Consider the following 15,978-nt stretch of genomic DNA (forward strand, 5'->3'; position numbering starts at 1 on the left):
TGTCCTAGTTAGTTTTGACTGTAAGCGTTCCAGCATTCTGTTCTTTGTATTTCCTAGTGATAATTTTTGTTTGTACCTCGACTGCCTTTTTGCCCTGTGATTTGCTGTTTGGAGTTTATTTACAGTGCTGAATCTAAGGTCATTAAGAACAACACATATCTAATACTTCTCTGGCAGTATTCAACAGCCATACCTAATCCTTTAAATAACAATCTCATTGCCAAAGGGGAATAATGCGCTGCTCCCTGTTCTCTCTTTCTGAACAAACCTGTTTCACTGACACAACAAAGGCTGAGACTGGCTGGTAAGACACTCTTCGAAAATTTAAAGATATGAAATCACACCATCATTGGCGTTTTATTAAACCTACTGGCAATAAACATGCCCTGATACACTTTAACCACCAAAATTACAAAACACACAAGACAATTTAAACTCTTGAAAGATTTTGTATTCTGATCATTGCAACGTTTCTGAAAGAAATTTTACAAATTGTAGAAACTACAAGAAGTCTCACAGAACATGCATGATTATATAAATAATAAAATTGAGTGCATTGGTTTGACATACCATGACCCTGTTGCTGCACTGTGTTATGCTGCTATGTTAGCAAGTGAAACCTAAACTGAATTATACATGCTATTGGAAACTACAGACATTTTACATTAAAGTAAAACAAAATTTTTAATAATGTTTGCTTATAAAATTTAAAACCTTGATAAACAGTCCAGTTTGAAATCTAACATTCAGATTTCTCAATTTGCATGTTCTTAGACTTTTACAAGCAACAAAGTCCCTCTTTTAGTAGCTGACACAAAGTTAATAACACAGTGCTCAGAAAAGCAAGACAAACTGACATTACAATTTACAGAAATAGTAAAATAGTGACATTATTTAGTGACATTGCAGTGATTTAGAGAAAGAAAGTTTTGTTTAGCTTATACTCTAATGATCTACAAGACCGAAGACAATCATAAACGTTGGATTTTTACTGTCGACAAAGTCCTTTTTCATACCAGTAATGGCAGTCATGTTCTGATGGCAATTCAAATAGAAATTAATACTGATGCTATCGCTGACTTGACAGAATCCATGACAACAGTACCAGGCAGGATGCGGTAATGAAACTGATCTTGTGGCTTACTCCACTTGATGCTGTATATGAGGAGAAAATGAAACAACACATTAGTTTAATAAACTGTTTTTGAAATTTGAGAGTTTTTTTAAATTTGGAAGAAGCACACAATATAGCTTACGTGTGCCATTCACGTTGATTGAGCTGCCTTCAATGTCAAAGCCGGTGACGGTTGAAGCAGCACTGATCAAAACACTTGCAATCTGAGTGTTATTAGGAACAAATGTGCTTGCAAAGCGAACATTCATTTCGTTGATGATTGAGCCATTTCTGCAGAATAAGAAATGTAAAGTATTTTTTAAAATATCAGACTTAGGCCACTCCTCTTAAATTGTAACACCTAAGAAATTACCTGAATGACACCACGTCCAAGGAGTTGAAGGAGGAAGGGAAAGCCCTTTGGAACACAGGTTCAAGCTGCAGAAACAGAAAACAAATTGTACTTAAACACTTTTCACTTTCATGTTTGCCTCACTAAAAATGGCCTAAAATTTCACTTTAAATTTAAAATGGCCGACTTCCTTTTGGGTTTAGAGTATGGAGCCAAAAGGCATTTATGTGTGTCTTGTGATGATACATGTGCCACTAATATTTCGTACGTCTAGGTCAAACAAATTGGGGGCTCATTCGTTGAAATATTTTAGGGTAGTTTAGAGTTTATTTACAGTGCTGAATCTAAGGTCATTAAGAACAACAAATCTCTAATACTGTCTGTCAGTTTCCAACAGCCATACCTAATCCTTTAAATAACAATCTCATTGCCAAAGGGAATAATGCGCTGCTCCCTGTTCTCTCTTTCTGAACAAACCTGTTTCACTGACACAACAAAGGCTGAGACTGGCTGGTAAGACACTCTTTGAAAATGTAATGATATGAAATCACACCATCATTGGCGTTTTATTAAACCTACTGGCAATAAACATGCTCTGATACACTTTAACCACCAAAATTACAAAACACACAAGACAATTTAAACTCTTGAAAGATTTTGTATTCTGATCATTGCAACGTTTCTGAAAGAAATTGTACAAATTGTAGAAACTACAAGAAGTCTCACAGAACATGCATGATTATATAAATAATAAAATTGAGTGCATTGGTTTGACATACCATGACCCTGTTGCTGCACTGTGTTATGCTGCTATGTTAGCAAGTGAAACCTAAACCGAATTCTACATGCTTTTGGACACTACTACTTGAAGTATTTTAGGGGGCACTATGGAGCCATTTCCATACTCCTATTCACGAGCAGGGTTGGGTATCGAAACACCGTGCCAATATGGAACTGGTTCCTATACGACCGGTACCTACCAGGCTGAATTACAACGCAATCTTTGTAACCTCATTTGGGTGCCACTTAAATGTGTCAAATGGTGCTCCGAAACTGATGTGAGAAGCGTTGCCTCCATTTACTGCAGTACCAAATTGTAGCGTCCCCTAATGAAAGGCTACGAGACGACAGACGGTTTTGCTCAGTACTAATTAATGCTGCAAAAAAACAGGCAACTGTGAGCCGCAGCCTACACTGAAGAAACAAACCTGGCTCAACAGCCAGCTACATCTCCTCTTCACCCTCTCTGTCCCAAGGCTAACACATGATCCTGTGCCAGCAGGAACAACAACAACCGCACCCCATAGCTCTCTGCCAATCACATGTAGGAAAATAAATGATTGATAAGCTTCTACACATGTCACATTTGTTGACAGCCATGACACATTCTCTGACCTCCTGGAAACACTGTACATTTTTGCCACTTTTGATGTGTGCAAAATTATTTAAGCACGTTTGGTGCTCGGGCCGTAATAATAGACAGTGGCTGTATTATAAAGTGTCTCTGATAAAATAGTTCAGTAGTGGTACCAGAAGATTTTATTCTTTGAGGAAGACTTACCTTTGTCTTTATCATAGAAGCTCGAACTATAAAAGCTGCAGATGATGGATTGTTCAAGTCACTTGTAAAGGTGCTTTGAACAGATCTGAAAGTCACCCTTGATGTAATGAGTGCTACAGTTGTAGATGCAGTAGTTGTAGGTGCAGCAGCTGTAGGCACAGTAGTTGTAGACGGAACTGGACCCGCTGTAAAACATTTTAAATAGAGTATGTAAATAAGTATTCATGTTCAAACCAAAATGATGCATTTATCTTTGTTTGATATCAAACTGACTTTGGTGCCAGTTTCACTAAGGACTATCATAAAAGGCACAGAAAAAGTAGGAACTACAGACTTTTTAGCAGCTTGTCTAGTTCTGAAGTTGCTAATGTCAAAAATATTAGTTATTTGCATAACAAGCATTGTGGCTGAATACATGGCTTAAAAAAAAGGTCATTCTGCCACACAGTTGATTGGATGGATTGATTAGTACAACATTAAACATTGTTTCATTCATTCATTGCTAATGAATCTCGTCTATACCTACATTTCTTGTTAAGCAGCATAATGTTTTAATGACTTACTTAAAAACAGCATGAGCAGCACATGGTATTTTGTATTTGTAAACATACTGATTAGAGCAAAACAATGTGTTGTGTTTACTTACCTACTGCGAGGACTGTGTTGGGATTTATGCTCACATTGAAGCTATTGTTGGTATTATTCACAGCTTCTACTAAGGTTTGAGCAACGGCACTGTTCTGTGGGAGGTCTGCCATGGGAGTTGTTGAATTGAACACAACTTGCAGTTCCACTTGAGTTCCGTCGGCTCGAGGTTGGGCAATCCTGTATCATAAAAGTAAATGTCAAATACTGATATGAGATGATTCTGTTGTTCTGTGTTATGGGTGATTTAAACATGACACTGTCAACATTAGAAAAAACGTTCTTTAAAACCATAAATCTGCATATAAAGCAAAGTCAGTGAACCACTGAAAAATGTTTTTACCTGAAGCCCGTCACAATGCAGCGGTCAAACAGATTACGATATCTTGCTTTGTATATAATATTGCACTGCAAAAAGAAACCAACATTGAAACCCTGGAGTAATTTTCGAGCACAATTTTGTTAAAGTTAAACTGAACAGAAATGAACATTTAACTGAAAATAATTTCCATCTTAACAAATGTGCAACTTCAGCTAAAAGATTATATCTAATCGTTCATTGAGAACAATGACACAGCCACTGAATAATGTGTTGAATTTGAAAAGTGACCTACCGTGATAACAACTCGTTGTTCAAGATCTTTATATTGACTGCTGTTGGGGTTAGTGAGGTTAGCTGAAAAAGGTTCTCCTTGCAAATCTGCTGAGATGTTATAAACAGGTGGAGCGGCCAAAGTCGTTGTTGGAGCAGGTGTTGTTGTTGTTGTTGCTGTTGTTGTTGTCGGAGCAGGTGTTGTTGTTGTTCTTGCTGTCGTCGTTGTCGGAGTAGGTGTTGTTGTTCTTGCTGTCGTCGTTGTCGGAGTAGGTGTTGTTGTTGCTGTTGTTGATGCAGGAGCAGATGTTGTTGTTGATGTTGTCACAGTAGTTGATGCTTTTGTCGTTGTTGCAGTTGGAGCAGCTGTTGTTGCAGTTGTTGCAGGTGTTGTTGCTGCTGTTGCTGCAGGTGTTGTTGCTGCTGTTGCTGCAGGTGTTGTTGCTGCTGTTGCTGCAGGTGTTGTTGCTGCTGTTGCAGGTGTTGTTGCTGCTGCTGTTGCTGCTGCTGTTGCTGCTGTTGTTGCTGCTGCTGTTGCTGCTGCTGTTGCTGCTGTTGTTGCAGGTGTTGTTGCTGCTGTTGCAGCTGTTGTTGCTGCTGCTGTTGCTGCTGCTGTTGCAGCTGTTGTTGCTGCTGTTGTTGCTGCTGCTGTTGCTGCTGTTGTTGCTGCTGTTGTTGCTGCTGCTGTTGCTGCTGTTGTTGCTGCTGTTGTTGCAGCTGCTGTTGCAGCTGCTGTTGCTGCTGTTGCTGCTGCTGTTGCCGCTGCTGTTGTTGCAGGTGTTGTTGCCACTGTTGTTGCAGCTGCTGTTGCCGCTGTTGTTGCTGCTGTTGCTGCTGCTGTTGCTGCTGCTGTTGCAGCTGTTGTTGCTGCTGTTGCAGCTGTTGTTGCTGCTGTTGTTGCAGGTGTTGTTGCTGCTGTTGTTGCAGGTGTTGTTGCAGCTGCTGTTGCAGCTGTTGTTGTTGCTGTTGTTGCTGGTGTTGTTGCTGCTGTTGTTGCAGGTGTTGTTGCTGCTGCTGTTGTTGCTGCTGTTGCAGCTGTTGTTGCTGCTGTTGTTGCAGCTGTTGCTGCTGTTGTTGCAGGTGTTGTTGCAGGTGTTGTTGCTGCTGTTGTTGCAGGTGTTGTTGCAGGTGTTGTTGCTGCTGTTGTTGTTGCAGGTGTTGTTGCTGCTGTTGCAGCTGTTGTTGCAGGTGTTGTTGCTGGTGTTGTTGCTGGTGTTGTTGCTGGTGTTGTTGCTGGTGTTGTTGCTGCTGTTGTTGCTGCTGTTGTTGCTGCTGTTGTTGCAGCTGTTGTTGCAGGTGTTGTTGCAGGTGTTGTTGCTGCTGTTGTTGCTGCTGTTGTTGCTGCTGTTGTTGCAGGTGTTGTTGCAGGTGTTGTTGCAGGTGTTGTTGCTGCTGTTGTTGCAGCTGTTGTTGCTGCTGTTGTTGCTGCTGTTGTTGCTGCTGTTGTTGCTGCTGTTGTTGCAGCTGTTGTTGCAGCTGTTGTTGCTGCTGTTGTTGCTGCTGTTGTTGCTGCTGTTGTTGCTGCTGTTGTTGCTGCTGTTGTTGCAGGTGTTGTTGCAGCTGTTGTTGCAGCTGTTGTTGCTGCTGTTGTTGCAGCTGTTGTTGCTGGTGTTGTTGCTGCTGTTGTTGCTGCTGTTGTTGCTGCTGTTGTTGCTGCTGTTGTTGCTGGTGTTGTTGCTGGTGTTGTTGCTGCTGTTGTTGCTGCTGTTGTTGCTGCTGTTGTTACAGGTGTTGTTGCTGCTGTTGCTGCAGGTGTTGTTGCAGGTGTTGTTGCTGCTGTTGTTGCAGGTGTTGTTGCTGGTGTTGTTGCTGGTGTTGTTGCTGGTGTTGTTGCTGCTGTTGTTGCAGCTGTTGTTGCTGCTGTTGTTGCAGCTGTTGTTGCAGCTGTTGTTGCTGCTGTTGTTGCAGGTGTTGTTGCAGGTGTTGTTGCTGCTGTTGTTGCAGGTGTTGTTGCTGCTGTTGTTGCAGGTGTTGTTGCAGCTGTTGTTGCTGCTGTTGTTGCTGCTGTTGTTGCTGCTGTTGTTGCTGCTGTTGTTGCAGCTGTTGTTGCTGCTGTTGTTGCTGCTGTTGTTGCAGCTGTTGTTGCTGCTGTTGTTGCTGCTGTTGTTGCTGCTGTTGTTGCTGCTGTTGTTGCTGCTGTTGTTGCAGGTGTTGTTGCAGGTGTTGTTGCAGCTGTTGTTGCAGCTGTTGTTGCTGCTGTTGTTGCAGCTGTTGTTGCTGGTGTTGTTGCTGCTGTTGTTGCTGCTGTTGTTGCTGCTGTTGTTGCTGCTGTTGTTGCTGGTGTTGTTGCTGGTGTTGTTGCTGCTGTTGTTGCTGCTGTTGTTACAGGTGTTGTTACAGGTGTTGTTGCTGCTGTTGTTACAGGTGTTGTTGCAGGTGTTGTTGCTGCTGTTGTTGCAGGTGTTGTTGCTGGTGTTGTTGCTGGTGTTGTTGCTGGTGTTGTTGCTGCTGTTGTTGCAGCTGTTGTTGCTGCTGTTGTTGCAGCTGTTGTTGCAGCTGTTGTTGCTGCTGTTGTTGCTGCTGTTGTTGCTGCTGCTGTTGTTGCTGTTGCTGCTGCTGTTGTTGCAGCTGTTGTTGCTGCTGTTGTTGCAGCTGTTGTTGCTGCTGCTGTTGCTGCTGTTGTTGCTGCTGTTGTTGCTGGTGTTGTTGCTGCTGTTGTTGCTGCTGTTGTTGCAGGTGTTGTTGCTGGTGTTGTTGCTGGTGTCGGAGCAAATGTTGTTGCTGCTGTTGTTGTAGTTGTTGCTGATGTTGATGCAGTAGTTGTTGAAGCAGGTGTTGTCTCCACTGTCGTTGTCGGAGCAGATGTTGTTGTTGTAGATGTTGTTCCTGCTGTTGTTCCTGCTGTAAGAGCAGATGCTGTTGTTGCTGCTATTGTTGTAGTTGGAGCAGATGTTGTTGCAGATGACGTTGTCGGAGCAAGTGTTGTTGCAGATGTTTCTGCTGTTGTTGTAGTTGTTGCAGATGTTGATGCAGTAGTTGTTGCAGCAGGTGTTGTTGTCACTGTCATTGTTGTCAGAGCAGATGTTGTTGCAGATGTTGTTCCTGCTGTTGTTGAAGTTGTTGCAGATGTTGTTGCAGATGGCGTTGTTAGAGCAGATGTCGATGTCTCCACTGTCGTTGTCGGAGCAGATGTTGTTGTTGTAGATGTTCCTGCTGTTGTTCCTGCTGTAAGAGCAGATGCTGTTGTTGATGCAGTAGTTGTTGCAGCAGGTGTTGTTGTCACTGTCATTGTTGTCAGAGCAGATGTTGTTGCAGATGTTGTTCCTGCTGTTGTTGTAGTTGTTGCAGATGTTGATGCAGTAGTTGTTGCAGATGTGGCTGCTGCTGTCGTCGTCGGAGCAGATGTTGTTGTTGCAGATGTGGCTGCTGCTGTCGTCGTCGGAGCAGATGTTGTTGTTGCAGATGTGGCTGCTGCTGTCGTCGTCGGAGCAGATGTTGTCGGAGCAGATGTGGTTACTGCTGTCGTTGTCGGAGCAGATGTGGTTGCTGCTGTTGTTGTTGTTGCAGATGTGGTTGCTGCTGTTGTTGTTGTTGCAGATGTGGTTGCTGCTGTTGTTGTTGTTGCAGATGTGGTTGCTGCTGTTGTTGTTGTTGCAGATGTGGTTGCTGCTGTTGTTGTTGTTGCAGATGTGGTTGCTGCTGTTGTTGTTGTTGCAGATGTGGTTGCTGCTGTTGTTGTCGGAGGAGATGTTTCAGATGTTGCTGCTGTTGTTGTCGGAGCAGATGTTTCAGATGTTGCTGCTGCTGCTGTCGGACCTGATGTTTCAGATGTTGCTGCTGCTGTTGTTGGAGCAGATGTGGTTGCTGCTGTTGTTGTCGGAGCAGATGTTGTTGCTGCTGTTGTCGGAGCAGATGCTGTTTCAGATGTGGTTACTGCTGCTGTTGTTGTCGGAGCAGATGTTGTTTCAGATGTGGCTGCTGTTGCTGTTGTAGTCGGAGCAGATGTTGTTGCAGATGTTGATACTGCTGTTGTTGTAGTTGGAGCAGATGTTGTTGCAGATGTTGATACTGCTGTTGTTGTAGTTGGAGCAGATGTTGTTGCAGATGATGTTGTCGGAGCAAGTGTTGTTGCAGATGTTGCTGTCGTTGTCGTTGTTGTTGGTGTTGTAACTGCAGATGTCGTTGTCACAGTAGGTGATGTTGCAGATGTTGTTTCTGCTGTTGGTGTAGTCGGAGAAGATGTTGCTGTTGCAGATGATGTTGTCAGAGGAGGTGTTGTTGCTGATGTCGTTAATGTAGTAGTTGTTTGAGCAGGTGTTGTTGTGGCCGCTGTTGTTGCGGAGCAGGAAAAGTTAGAATAATTTGTAACCCAAGAATATTTTTTCTTTAACCAAGAATATATATGTTAAACTTTAAGTACAAAATATTTAAGGTGCTGTGCTACATTAGTATACAGGGTCAATTAGTGTAGGTTACCACCAACAAACCTTTTGCTTTATATTACATTAGCAGTTCACTCAAATGATGACCAAAAAATGCTTACCTTTTGTCTTTAATAAATGATCATGATCTAAGGATTATACTATACTTTTATCTTTCTTTGCATAAGAAATATTGGTGGAGGTACAGGAGAAAATGTAGCTTTAACTTTGTGTCATTCTCTATACCTTTTCTAATATTTTTGGTCTATAATCTTTTAAACATCAGCTTACCTGTTAGAATCAGCAAAATTGATATTATCCATGTGACACCCATCCTTCCTTTGAATCTATAAAATTAAACAATACGGAACATTACTCACAGAAGCAGCATGTCGAATGTTTTTGCACAACATCCACTCGATTCAATCAATTAAAATTAATTTCTTTGTTCTGTGTACTTTTTTCCAATTGCAATTTAAATTGCACAGAGAATTTGTTGGAGGACATGGTATAGTATTTTTATTATTTTTTTTATTTTATTTAAAAAGCTGAATGCATTATTATTATTGTTCTCGCATCTTTAATGAACAAAGTGTTTCAAAGTTTTGCGCATTCTTTCAGAGCCAAAGCCAACACCTGTCTGATTCCAACACCAACAATCTGGTCGATCACTTCAATCATATCTGCTTGTCGTCACTAAATATTACTGCTCCTCTAAAGGTTAGGCCTACGTCTAAAGCTAGTAAGCAACCCTGGGTAAATGACAGCATTCGCAGGCTAAAAAGGGAATGCAGGAAAGCAGAGCGCAGATGGAAAAATCCAGTCTCCAAGTCCATTACCTCAGTCTGAAGGATTTATTAATTAACTACAATAACTTGGTTAAGGATGCAAGAACACACTATTTTTCTGAACTCATTACTACACACAAACACAATCCCAGGTTTCTGTTTAAGACTGTGGATCAGCTGGTAAACCCAACCCCTCCTTGTGCCTCAGCTGGACGTAATCATGACTGTGAATTGTTTTTATCTTATTTTACCAATAAGGTGGTGTCAATCAGAGCCTCTATTACCCCCACTGCCTCTTACTCAGAGGTTCCTCACCAGCAACAAGAGAGTTTTAACCAGTTTTATCCAATCGACTTGTCAGAGCTTTTAAAAACAGTATCACAAATGAGAGTGTCCTCCAGCCCACTTGATGTAATACCTACAAAATTTTTACTGAAAGTAATGTATTCTGTTGGCCCCCATTTGATCTCTGTTTTCAACAGCTCCCTATCTACTGGTTGTGTCCCTGATTATTTTAAAATGGCTTGCGTGAACCCACTTTTAAAGAAACCTGGTTTAGATCCCTCCCTCCCACAGAATTTTAGACCAATTTCAAAACTGCCTTTTATTGCAAAGATTCTAGAAAGAATTGTGTCCAAACAGCTGCTCACTGTGCTGGAAAATAACAAAATATTTGAAAAGTTTCAGTCTGGTTTTAGGAAGTACCACAGCACTGAGACTGCCCTGCTTAAAGTCACCAATGACCTTTTAATGTCTGCTGATGAAGGCATGTGCTCAGTCCTTGTACTCCTGGACCTTAGCGCTGCTTTTGACACCATTGATCACAACATCATGTTAGACAGACTGAGGCTCTGGTACTGCTCTAGAATGGTTTTCATCCTACCTGTCAAATAGGAAGTTTTGCGTGTCTGTAAACAACTATGTCTCTTTGTTCTGTCCAGTTAAATATGGTGTGCCTCAGGGGTCGGTCTTAGGACCCATTTTGTTTTCCTTGTATCTGCTTCCCCTTGGACATATTATCCATAAACATGGCATTTTTTTTCATATTTATGCTGATGACACACAAATATACTTGCCCGTCAGATCCACAGACCCTGGAATGCTGAGTTAACTTAACAACTGCCTTTGTGAAGTTAAAAAATGGATGTCAAGTAATTTCCTCCAGCTAAACTCAGACAAAACAGAAATCCTGGTCATCGGGTCTCAGCAGATGGCAAATCAAATACTGCCATCTGCTGGTTCCATAGTAAATCACATTAAGCCTGTGGCAAAGAACCTTGGTGTTTGGTTTGATAGTAATTTAAATTTCGAGCAGCACACCACAAAGCTTGTTCAATCATGTTTTTATCAACTTAGAAATATAGCAAAAATTCGACCTATGTTAACTTTTAAGGACACCGAGACCATTTTACACGCCTTCGTCTCATCACGCCTGGATTATTGCAACAGCCTTTTCACCTGTTTAACCCAAAAATCTATTGATCGACTCCAGACTGTCCAGAACTCAGCTGCCAGGCTTTTAACCAGAACAAAGAAATATGACCACATTACTCCTATTTTAGCTTCATTACACTGGCTCCCAGTATGTTTTAGAATTGACTTTAAAATTCTATTGATCACTTTTAAAGCTCTTCATGGCCTCTCGCCTTGTTATATTTCTGACCTTTTAGTCCCATATGCACCAGCACGTACCTTGAGATCCTCGGGCAGAGGTCTGTTGTCTGTTCCAGAGTCTCGACTGAAAACTAAAGGGGACAGAGCGTTTGCTGTCAGGGCCCCGAGGCTCTGGAACAGCCTGCCCGAGGAAACCAGGTCGGCTGAGTCATTGAACTCTTTTAAGTCCCTTCTTAAAAACATACTTTTATAGGAGAGCTTTTCCCGATCTTATTTGACTTTATTTTATCCCTTTTATTTTATTGTTTTTTACTAATTTTATATTAAATTTTCATGCTCTTATCTTTTTTTGTATTATTCTTTACACTTGTTAAAGCACTTTGTAACTTGTTTTTGAAAAGTGCTCTACAAATAAGGATTATTATTATTATTATTATTATTATTATTATTATTATTATTATTATTATTATTATTATTATTATTATTATTATTATTATAGGAGCAATTTTAGAGTTTACAACTCATGGTACATGGAAAATCTGAAGCCAAAGGATTTTATGCAAATGACATATAATACAGTACGTCTTCCCCTCAAAAGAATCTGTATGCCGAACTATATATATTTTAAACAGCTGTGATAAAATGCAATTTTACTCCTGTAAAATTCTGTAGTATATAGTAGTGTTTTCATTAATATATAAATATGACAATATACAATAATCATAATAATCATAATATAGTAGATGAAAATTGAGAAAATATGGATGTCCAATGCATTCATGAAACCTACATTCCATAAAACTATAGATTTCCAAGTCAGTTGGAGAGAGTGGGAAAAAGCGTATTTCCTCTGACAACACTGAGTCTCCTTAAGCCAATGCAAAAATAAAAAAACATGGGAAAAAACAAAAATAGATGCCTACAAGAACTCATACAATTTATAAATTGTTATAATCCTTTTATCTGCATTTAATAATAGGATGCTGGTTTTTACCTAAAACAAAGCTTTTTCACAATGCTGTCAAAAGTAAGGGTGGAAAAAGAGGTAAAAATATATCTAAAAATAAAAAATGTCTTGCTTTTTAAATGCAGTAACATTTCTTGCCAACACACACACACACAATGTATACATTTACAAAAGTACACACTTAAAAATGTACTTACCCAAAATGAAAAGATGAAAATCTTATTGTCTTAGTGCAAACCTTTCACCTTATGTGACCGTCCTAATCTACTGAGGCCTTTATATATTTGAACAGAATAAAGGCTAATGACATGACTCATAGCTGACGAATCTTCAGTGACGTACAAAGCTAAGTAATACTCCCTTCTTTTGTTGTTGGTTCATTCAACCTATGTGAATGTTGAAAGTAGTTCCACCAGTGTGACAAGTTATGACAACAAGTGAAACAAGTTCTAGCGTAGTGGTAATGGAGTAGGAAAAATTATATCAAAAGCAAAGCATTAAATTTCCTTATATTCCTCTGAGTAAGTGCAAATCCATGACATTGATATGATTCAGTTGGAAATCAGTTTATTTAATAAATATTAAATATCTACCTGTATTTTCCTTCTAATCTCAATTTGGAAAATTTACAGAATTGTTATTTGCCGCATGTGCTTTTACAGGGTTTCTATGGGTTCATCCAGTTAAATTTAAGACTTTAAAAGAATGTTATAATACCACAGAGAATTGTATTTAACACCTATTTCACGATTATACTGGACAATTGTGAAATAGTGCACTCACTGTGTGTTAAATATGCTTTGGGGGAATGGCTTTGTAGGGAGGCCTTAAGGAGGGGTGGGATTTTTTTCAGTAGATACTTTCAAAAACTAGCTCTTTCTTACTACTTTCTCCAACATTACCTACCCTAGCTGTAATTGTTTAATTGCATAATTACCTTGACCTGGATATACTGCATAAAATGAATAAATTGATTAAGCAATGAAAGAATATTTATTTTATTCACATTCATTGAAGATTCTCCCTATTAGCCAACTTAAACTGGTTAAAACTCTCTTGTTGCTGATGAGGAACCTCTGAGTAAGAGGCCGTGGGGGTAATAGAGGCTCTGATTGACACCACCTTACTGGTAAAATAAGATAAAAACAATTCACAGTCATCATTACTTCCAGCTGAGGCACAAGGAGGGGTTGGGTTTACCAGCTGATCCACAGTCTTAAACAGAAACCGGGGGTTGTGTTTATGTGTAGTAATGAGTTCGGAAAAATAGTGTGTTCTTGCATCCTTAACCATGTTATTGTAGTTAATTAATAAATCCTTCAGACTGAGGTAATGGACTTGGAGACTGGATTTTTTCCATCTGCGCTCTGCTTTCCTGCATTCCCTTTTTAGGCTGCGAATGCTGTCATTTATCCAGGGTTGCTTACTAGCTTTAGACGTAGGCCTAACCTTTACATTACATTTACTCATTTACCTGACGCTTACAGTCAGGTCCATAAATATTGGGACATCGACACAATTCTAATCTTTTGGCTCTATACCACCACAATGGAGTTGAAATGAAACGAATAAGATGTGCTTTAACTGCAGACTTTCAGCTTTAATTTGAGGGTATTTACATCCAAATCAGTTGAAGGAATTACAACAGTTTGTATATGTGCCTCCCACTTTTTTTAGGGACCAAAAGTAACGGGACAATTGGCTGCTTAGCTGTTCCATGGCCAGGTGTGTGTTATTCCCTCATTATCCCATTTACAAGGAGCAGATAAAAGGTCTAGAGTTCATTTCAAGTGTGCTATTTGCATTTGGAATCTGTTGCTATCAACTCTCAATATGAGATCCAAAGAGCTGTCACTATCAGTGAAGCAAGCCATCATTAGGCTGAAAAATCAAAACGAACCCATCAGAGAGACAGCAAAAACATTAGGTGTGGCCAAATCAACTGTTTGGAACATTCTTAAAAAGAAAGAACGCACCGGTGAGCTCATCAACACCAAAAGACCAGAAGACCACGGAAAACAACTGTGGTGGATGTCCGAAGAATTCTTTCCCTGGTGACGAAAACACCCTTCAAACAGTTGGCCAGATCAAGGCAGGTGTATGTTTGTCAAAGTCAACAATCAAGAGAAGACTTCACCAGAGTGAATACAGAGGGTTAACCACAAGATGTAAACCATTGGTGAGCCACAAAAACAGGAAGGCCAGATTAGACATCTAAAAAAGCCTTCACAGTTCTGGAACAACATCCTATGGACAGATGAGACAAAGATCAACTTGTACCAGAGTGATGGGAAGAGAAGAGTATGAGAGAAGGAAGGAACTGCTCATGATCCAAAGCATACCACCTCATCAGTGAAGCATGGTGGTGGTAGTGTCGTGGCGTGGGCATGTGGGCATGGCTGCCAATGGAACTGGTTCTCTGTGTATTTATGATGATGTGACTGCTGACAAAAGCAGCAGGATGAAATCTGAAGCGTTTCGGGCAATATCATCTGCTCATATTCAGCCAAATACTTCAGAACTCATTGGACGGCACTTCACAGTGCAGATGGACAATGATCTGAAGCATACTGCGAAAGCAACCAAAGAGTTTTTTAAGGGAAAAAAGTGGAATGTTGTAATTCCTTAAAGCTGAAAGTCTGCGGTTAAAGCACATCTTGTTCGTTTAATTTCAAATCAAATTGTGGTGGTGTTTAGAGCCAAAAAGATTAGAATTGTGTCGTCCCAATATTTATGGACCTGACTGTTTCTAAAGCAACTTATAATTGCTATAAATGTCAGAGGTCACACGTTTATGGAGCAAATAGGGGTTAAGTGGGGGGGTTAAATTTACTATGTACCAAAGCTTACTTCTACGGAGGGCCCACTTCCACTAGCAGGAGAGGAAAGACTTTCTCAGAGTTGTCAAGCCACCACAACTTCTACAGGATCATTAAAAAGGTTAGATTAGTCAACGTGAATAGTATTCTCAGTCCTATTAAGAGGAGTAAAATACTGAATAAATTTTAAAAAGGGAAAAGGTTGGAATCCTTCTATTTCAAGATATCCACCTCTCAGAACCAGGTCATGCTTGTTTAAAAGAATGAGTCCTTCTCAGCTTCAAGGATAATAGCAATTCTGAAGCTTTATGAACTGTGGAGGAGATTTGTTAGATTGAACCCCAAGTTAGACTACAGGGGTTCAGCTCTCAGAGTAGGAAAATTAACAGTGTAATGTAGGACCCAAATTTAATTGCTGTTGGAGGGAATTCCACCTCTCAACAAAAGATTTACCTTTTTTTTTCTTGGATAGACTATTTTGTGATGTTACACAAGGATCTTCCCACAGTTAAATCATGCAACATAGGAGTAATGGATTTCAGACCACTCTCCAGTTCAGATGGAAATAATTTTAGACTTAAAAAAGGAGGAACACATCTTGGAGAACTAAACTCGTCCATACTAAATGGGAAGATAAAGAAACAGATGAGGTAGGAAATAGTGTAAGATGAAAATGAGAATGGTGAGGTCTCCCCCCATTCTCTCGAGATGCCTGCAAATCGTCTTATGTGGGACGATTTTTTTGACCCTAAAGTCTAAGAGATAAATTACGACATGGATGACATCAGCAAGAGTTTTAAAAACATATTACAAAAACACTCAACTATAATTAAATGATGACGACAAGCAGAGTCCCTGCTTGCAGAACTGGACTGAGCTGTTTCGGGACTTAAAACCAATTAAAAGCCCTGGGCCAGATGGTTATACAGCTGAATGATGTAAGGTATTTAAAGAATCTTTAACCACCCTACTGCTAGACAGGCTGCAGTACCCCCTCCTGGCAGGAAGCAGTTATAGCAGTCATCCCTAAGCAGGGAAGAGATGGGCTGAGTGTTCAAACTATGACCTGTGAGCCTCTTAAACCAGGACTATAAAAGTTAGCCGCAATACCACAAGATTTAAACAGATTTAAACAGATTTATTGGAAAACACAGAATGTAAGGGT

At 40.2% G+C, this 15,978-nt stretch overlaps 3 protein-coding genes across 3 annotated transcripts; all 3 read right to left on the reverse strand.

Annotated features, from left to right (window-relative positions):
• Positions 1-429: 429 nt before the first annotated feature.
• Positions 430-4,698, reverse strand: LOC119911398 (interphotoreceptor matrix proteoglycan 2-like). Its single transcript, XM_038730292.1, has 7 exons — positions 4,287-4,698; positions 4,016-4,080; positions 3,674-3,852; positions 3,028-3,212; positions 1,488-1,552; positions 1,257-1,405; positions 430-1,155 (listed from the first exon to the last, which is right to left on the reverse strand). The coding sequence occupies exons 3-7, from the start codon at positions 3,783-3,785 to the stop codon at positions 1,070-1,072; spliced, it is 597 nt and encodes a 198-aa protein (XP_038586220.1). The 5' UTR covers positions 3,786-3,852; positions 4,016-4,080; positions 4,287-4,698; the 3' UTR covers positions 430-1,069.
• A 127-nt stretch (positions 4,699-4,825) lies between these two features.
• On the reverse strand, positions 4,826-7,271 carry LOC119911457 (ataxin-8; the record flags this gene model as incomplete). The annotated part of the gene is made up of 2 exons (XM_038730342.1): positions 7,266-7,271; positions 4,826-5,155 (listed from the first exon to the last, which is right to left on the reverse strand). Coding segments are annotated over exons 1-2 (336 nt in total), but the record flags the coding sequence as incomplete, so codon positions are not given.
• A 706-nt stretch (positions 7,272-7,977) lies between these two features.
• Positions 7,978-12,291, reverse strand: LOC119911411 (putative uncharacterized protein DDB_G0283431). The gene is made up of 3 exons (XM_038730305.1): positions 12,192-12,291; positions 8,917-8,972; positions 7,978-8,533 (listed from the first exon to the last, which is right to left on the reverse strand). The coding sequence occupies exons 2-3, from the start codon at positions 8,946-8,948 to the stop codon at positions 8,170-8,172; spliced, it is 396 nt and encodes a 131-aa protein (XP_038586233.1). The 5' UTR covers positions 8,949-8,972; positions 12,192-12,291; the 3' UTR covers positions 7,978-8,169.
• Between the last annotated feature and the right edge of the window lie 3,687 nt (positions 12,292-15,978).

Source organism: Micropterus salmoides, unplaced genomic scaffold (assembly GCF_014851395.1).
Source record: "Micropterus salmoides isolate LMB-PRFRI ecotype aquatic unplaced genomic scaffold, ASM1485139v1 Ms_hic_scaffold_2, whole genome shotgun sequence".
NCBI classification, from domain to species: Eukaryota; Metazoa; Chordata; class Actinopteri; order Centrarchiformes; family Centrarchidae; genus Micropterus; species Micropterus salmoides.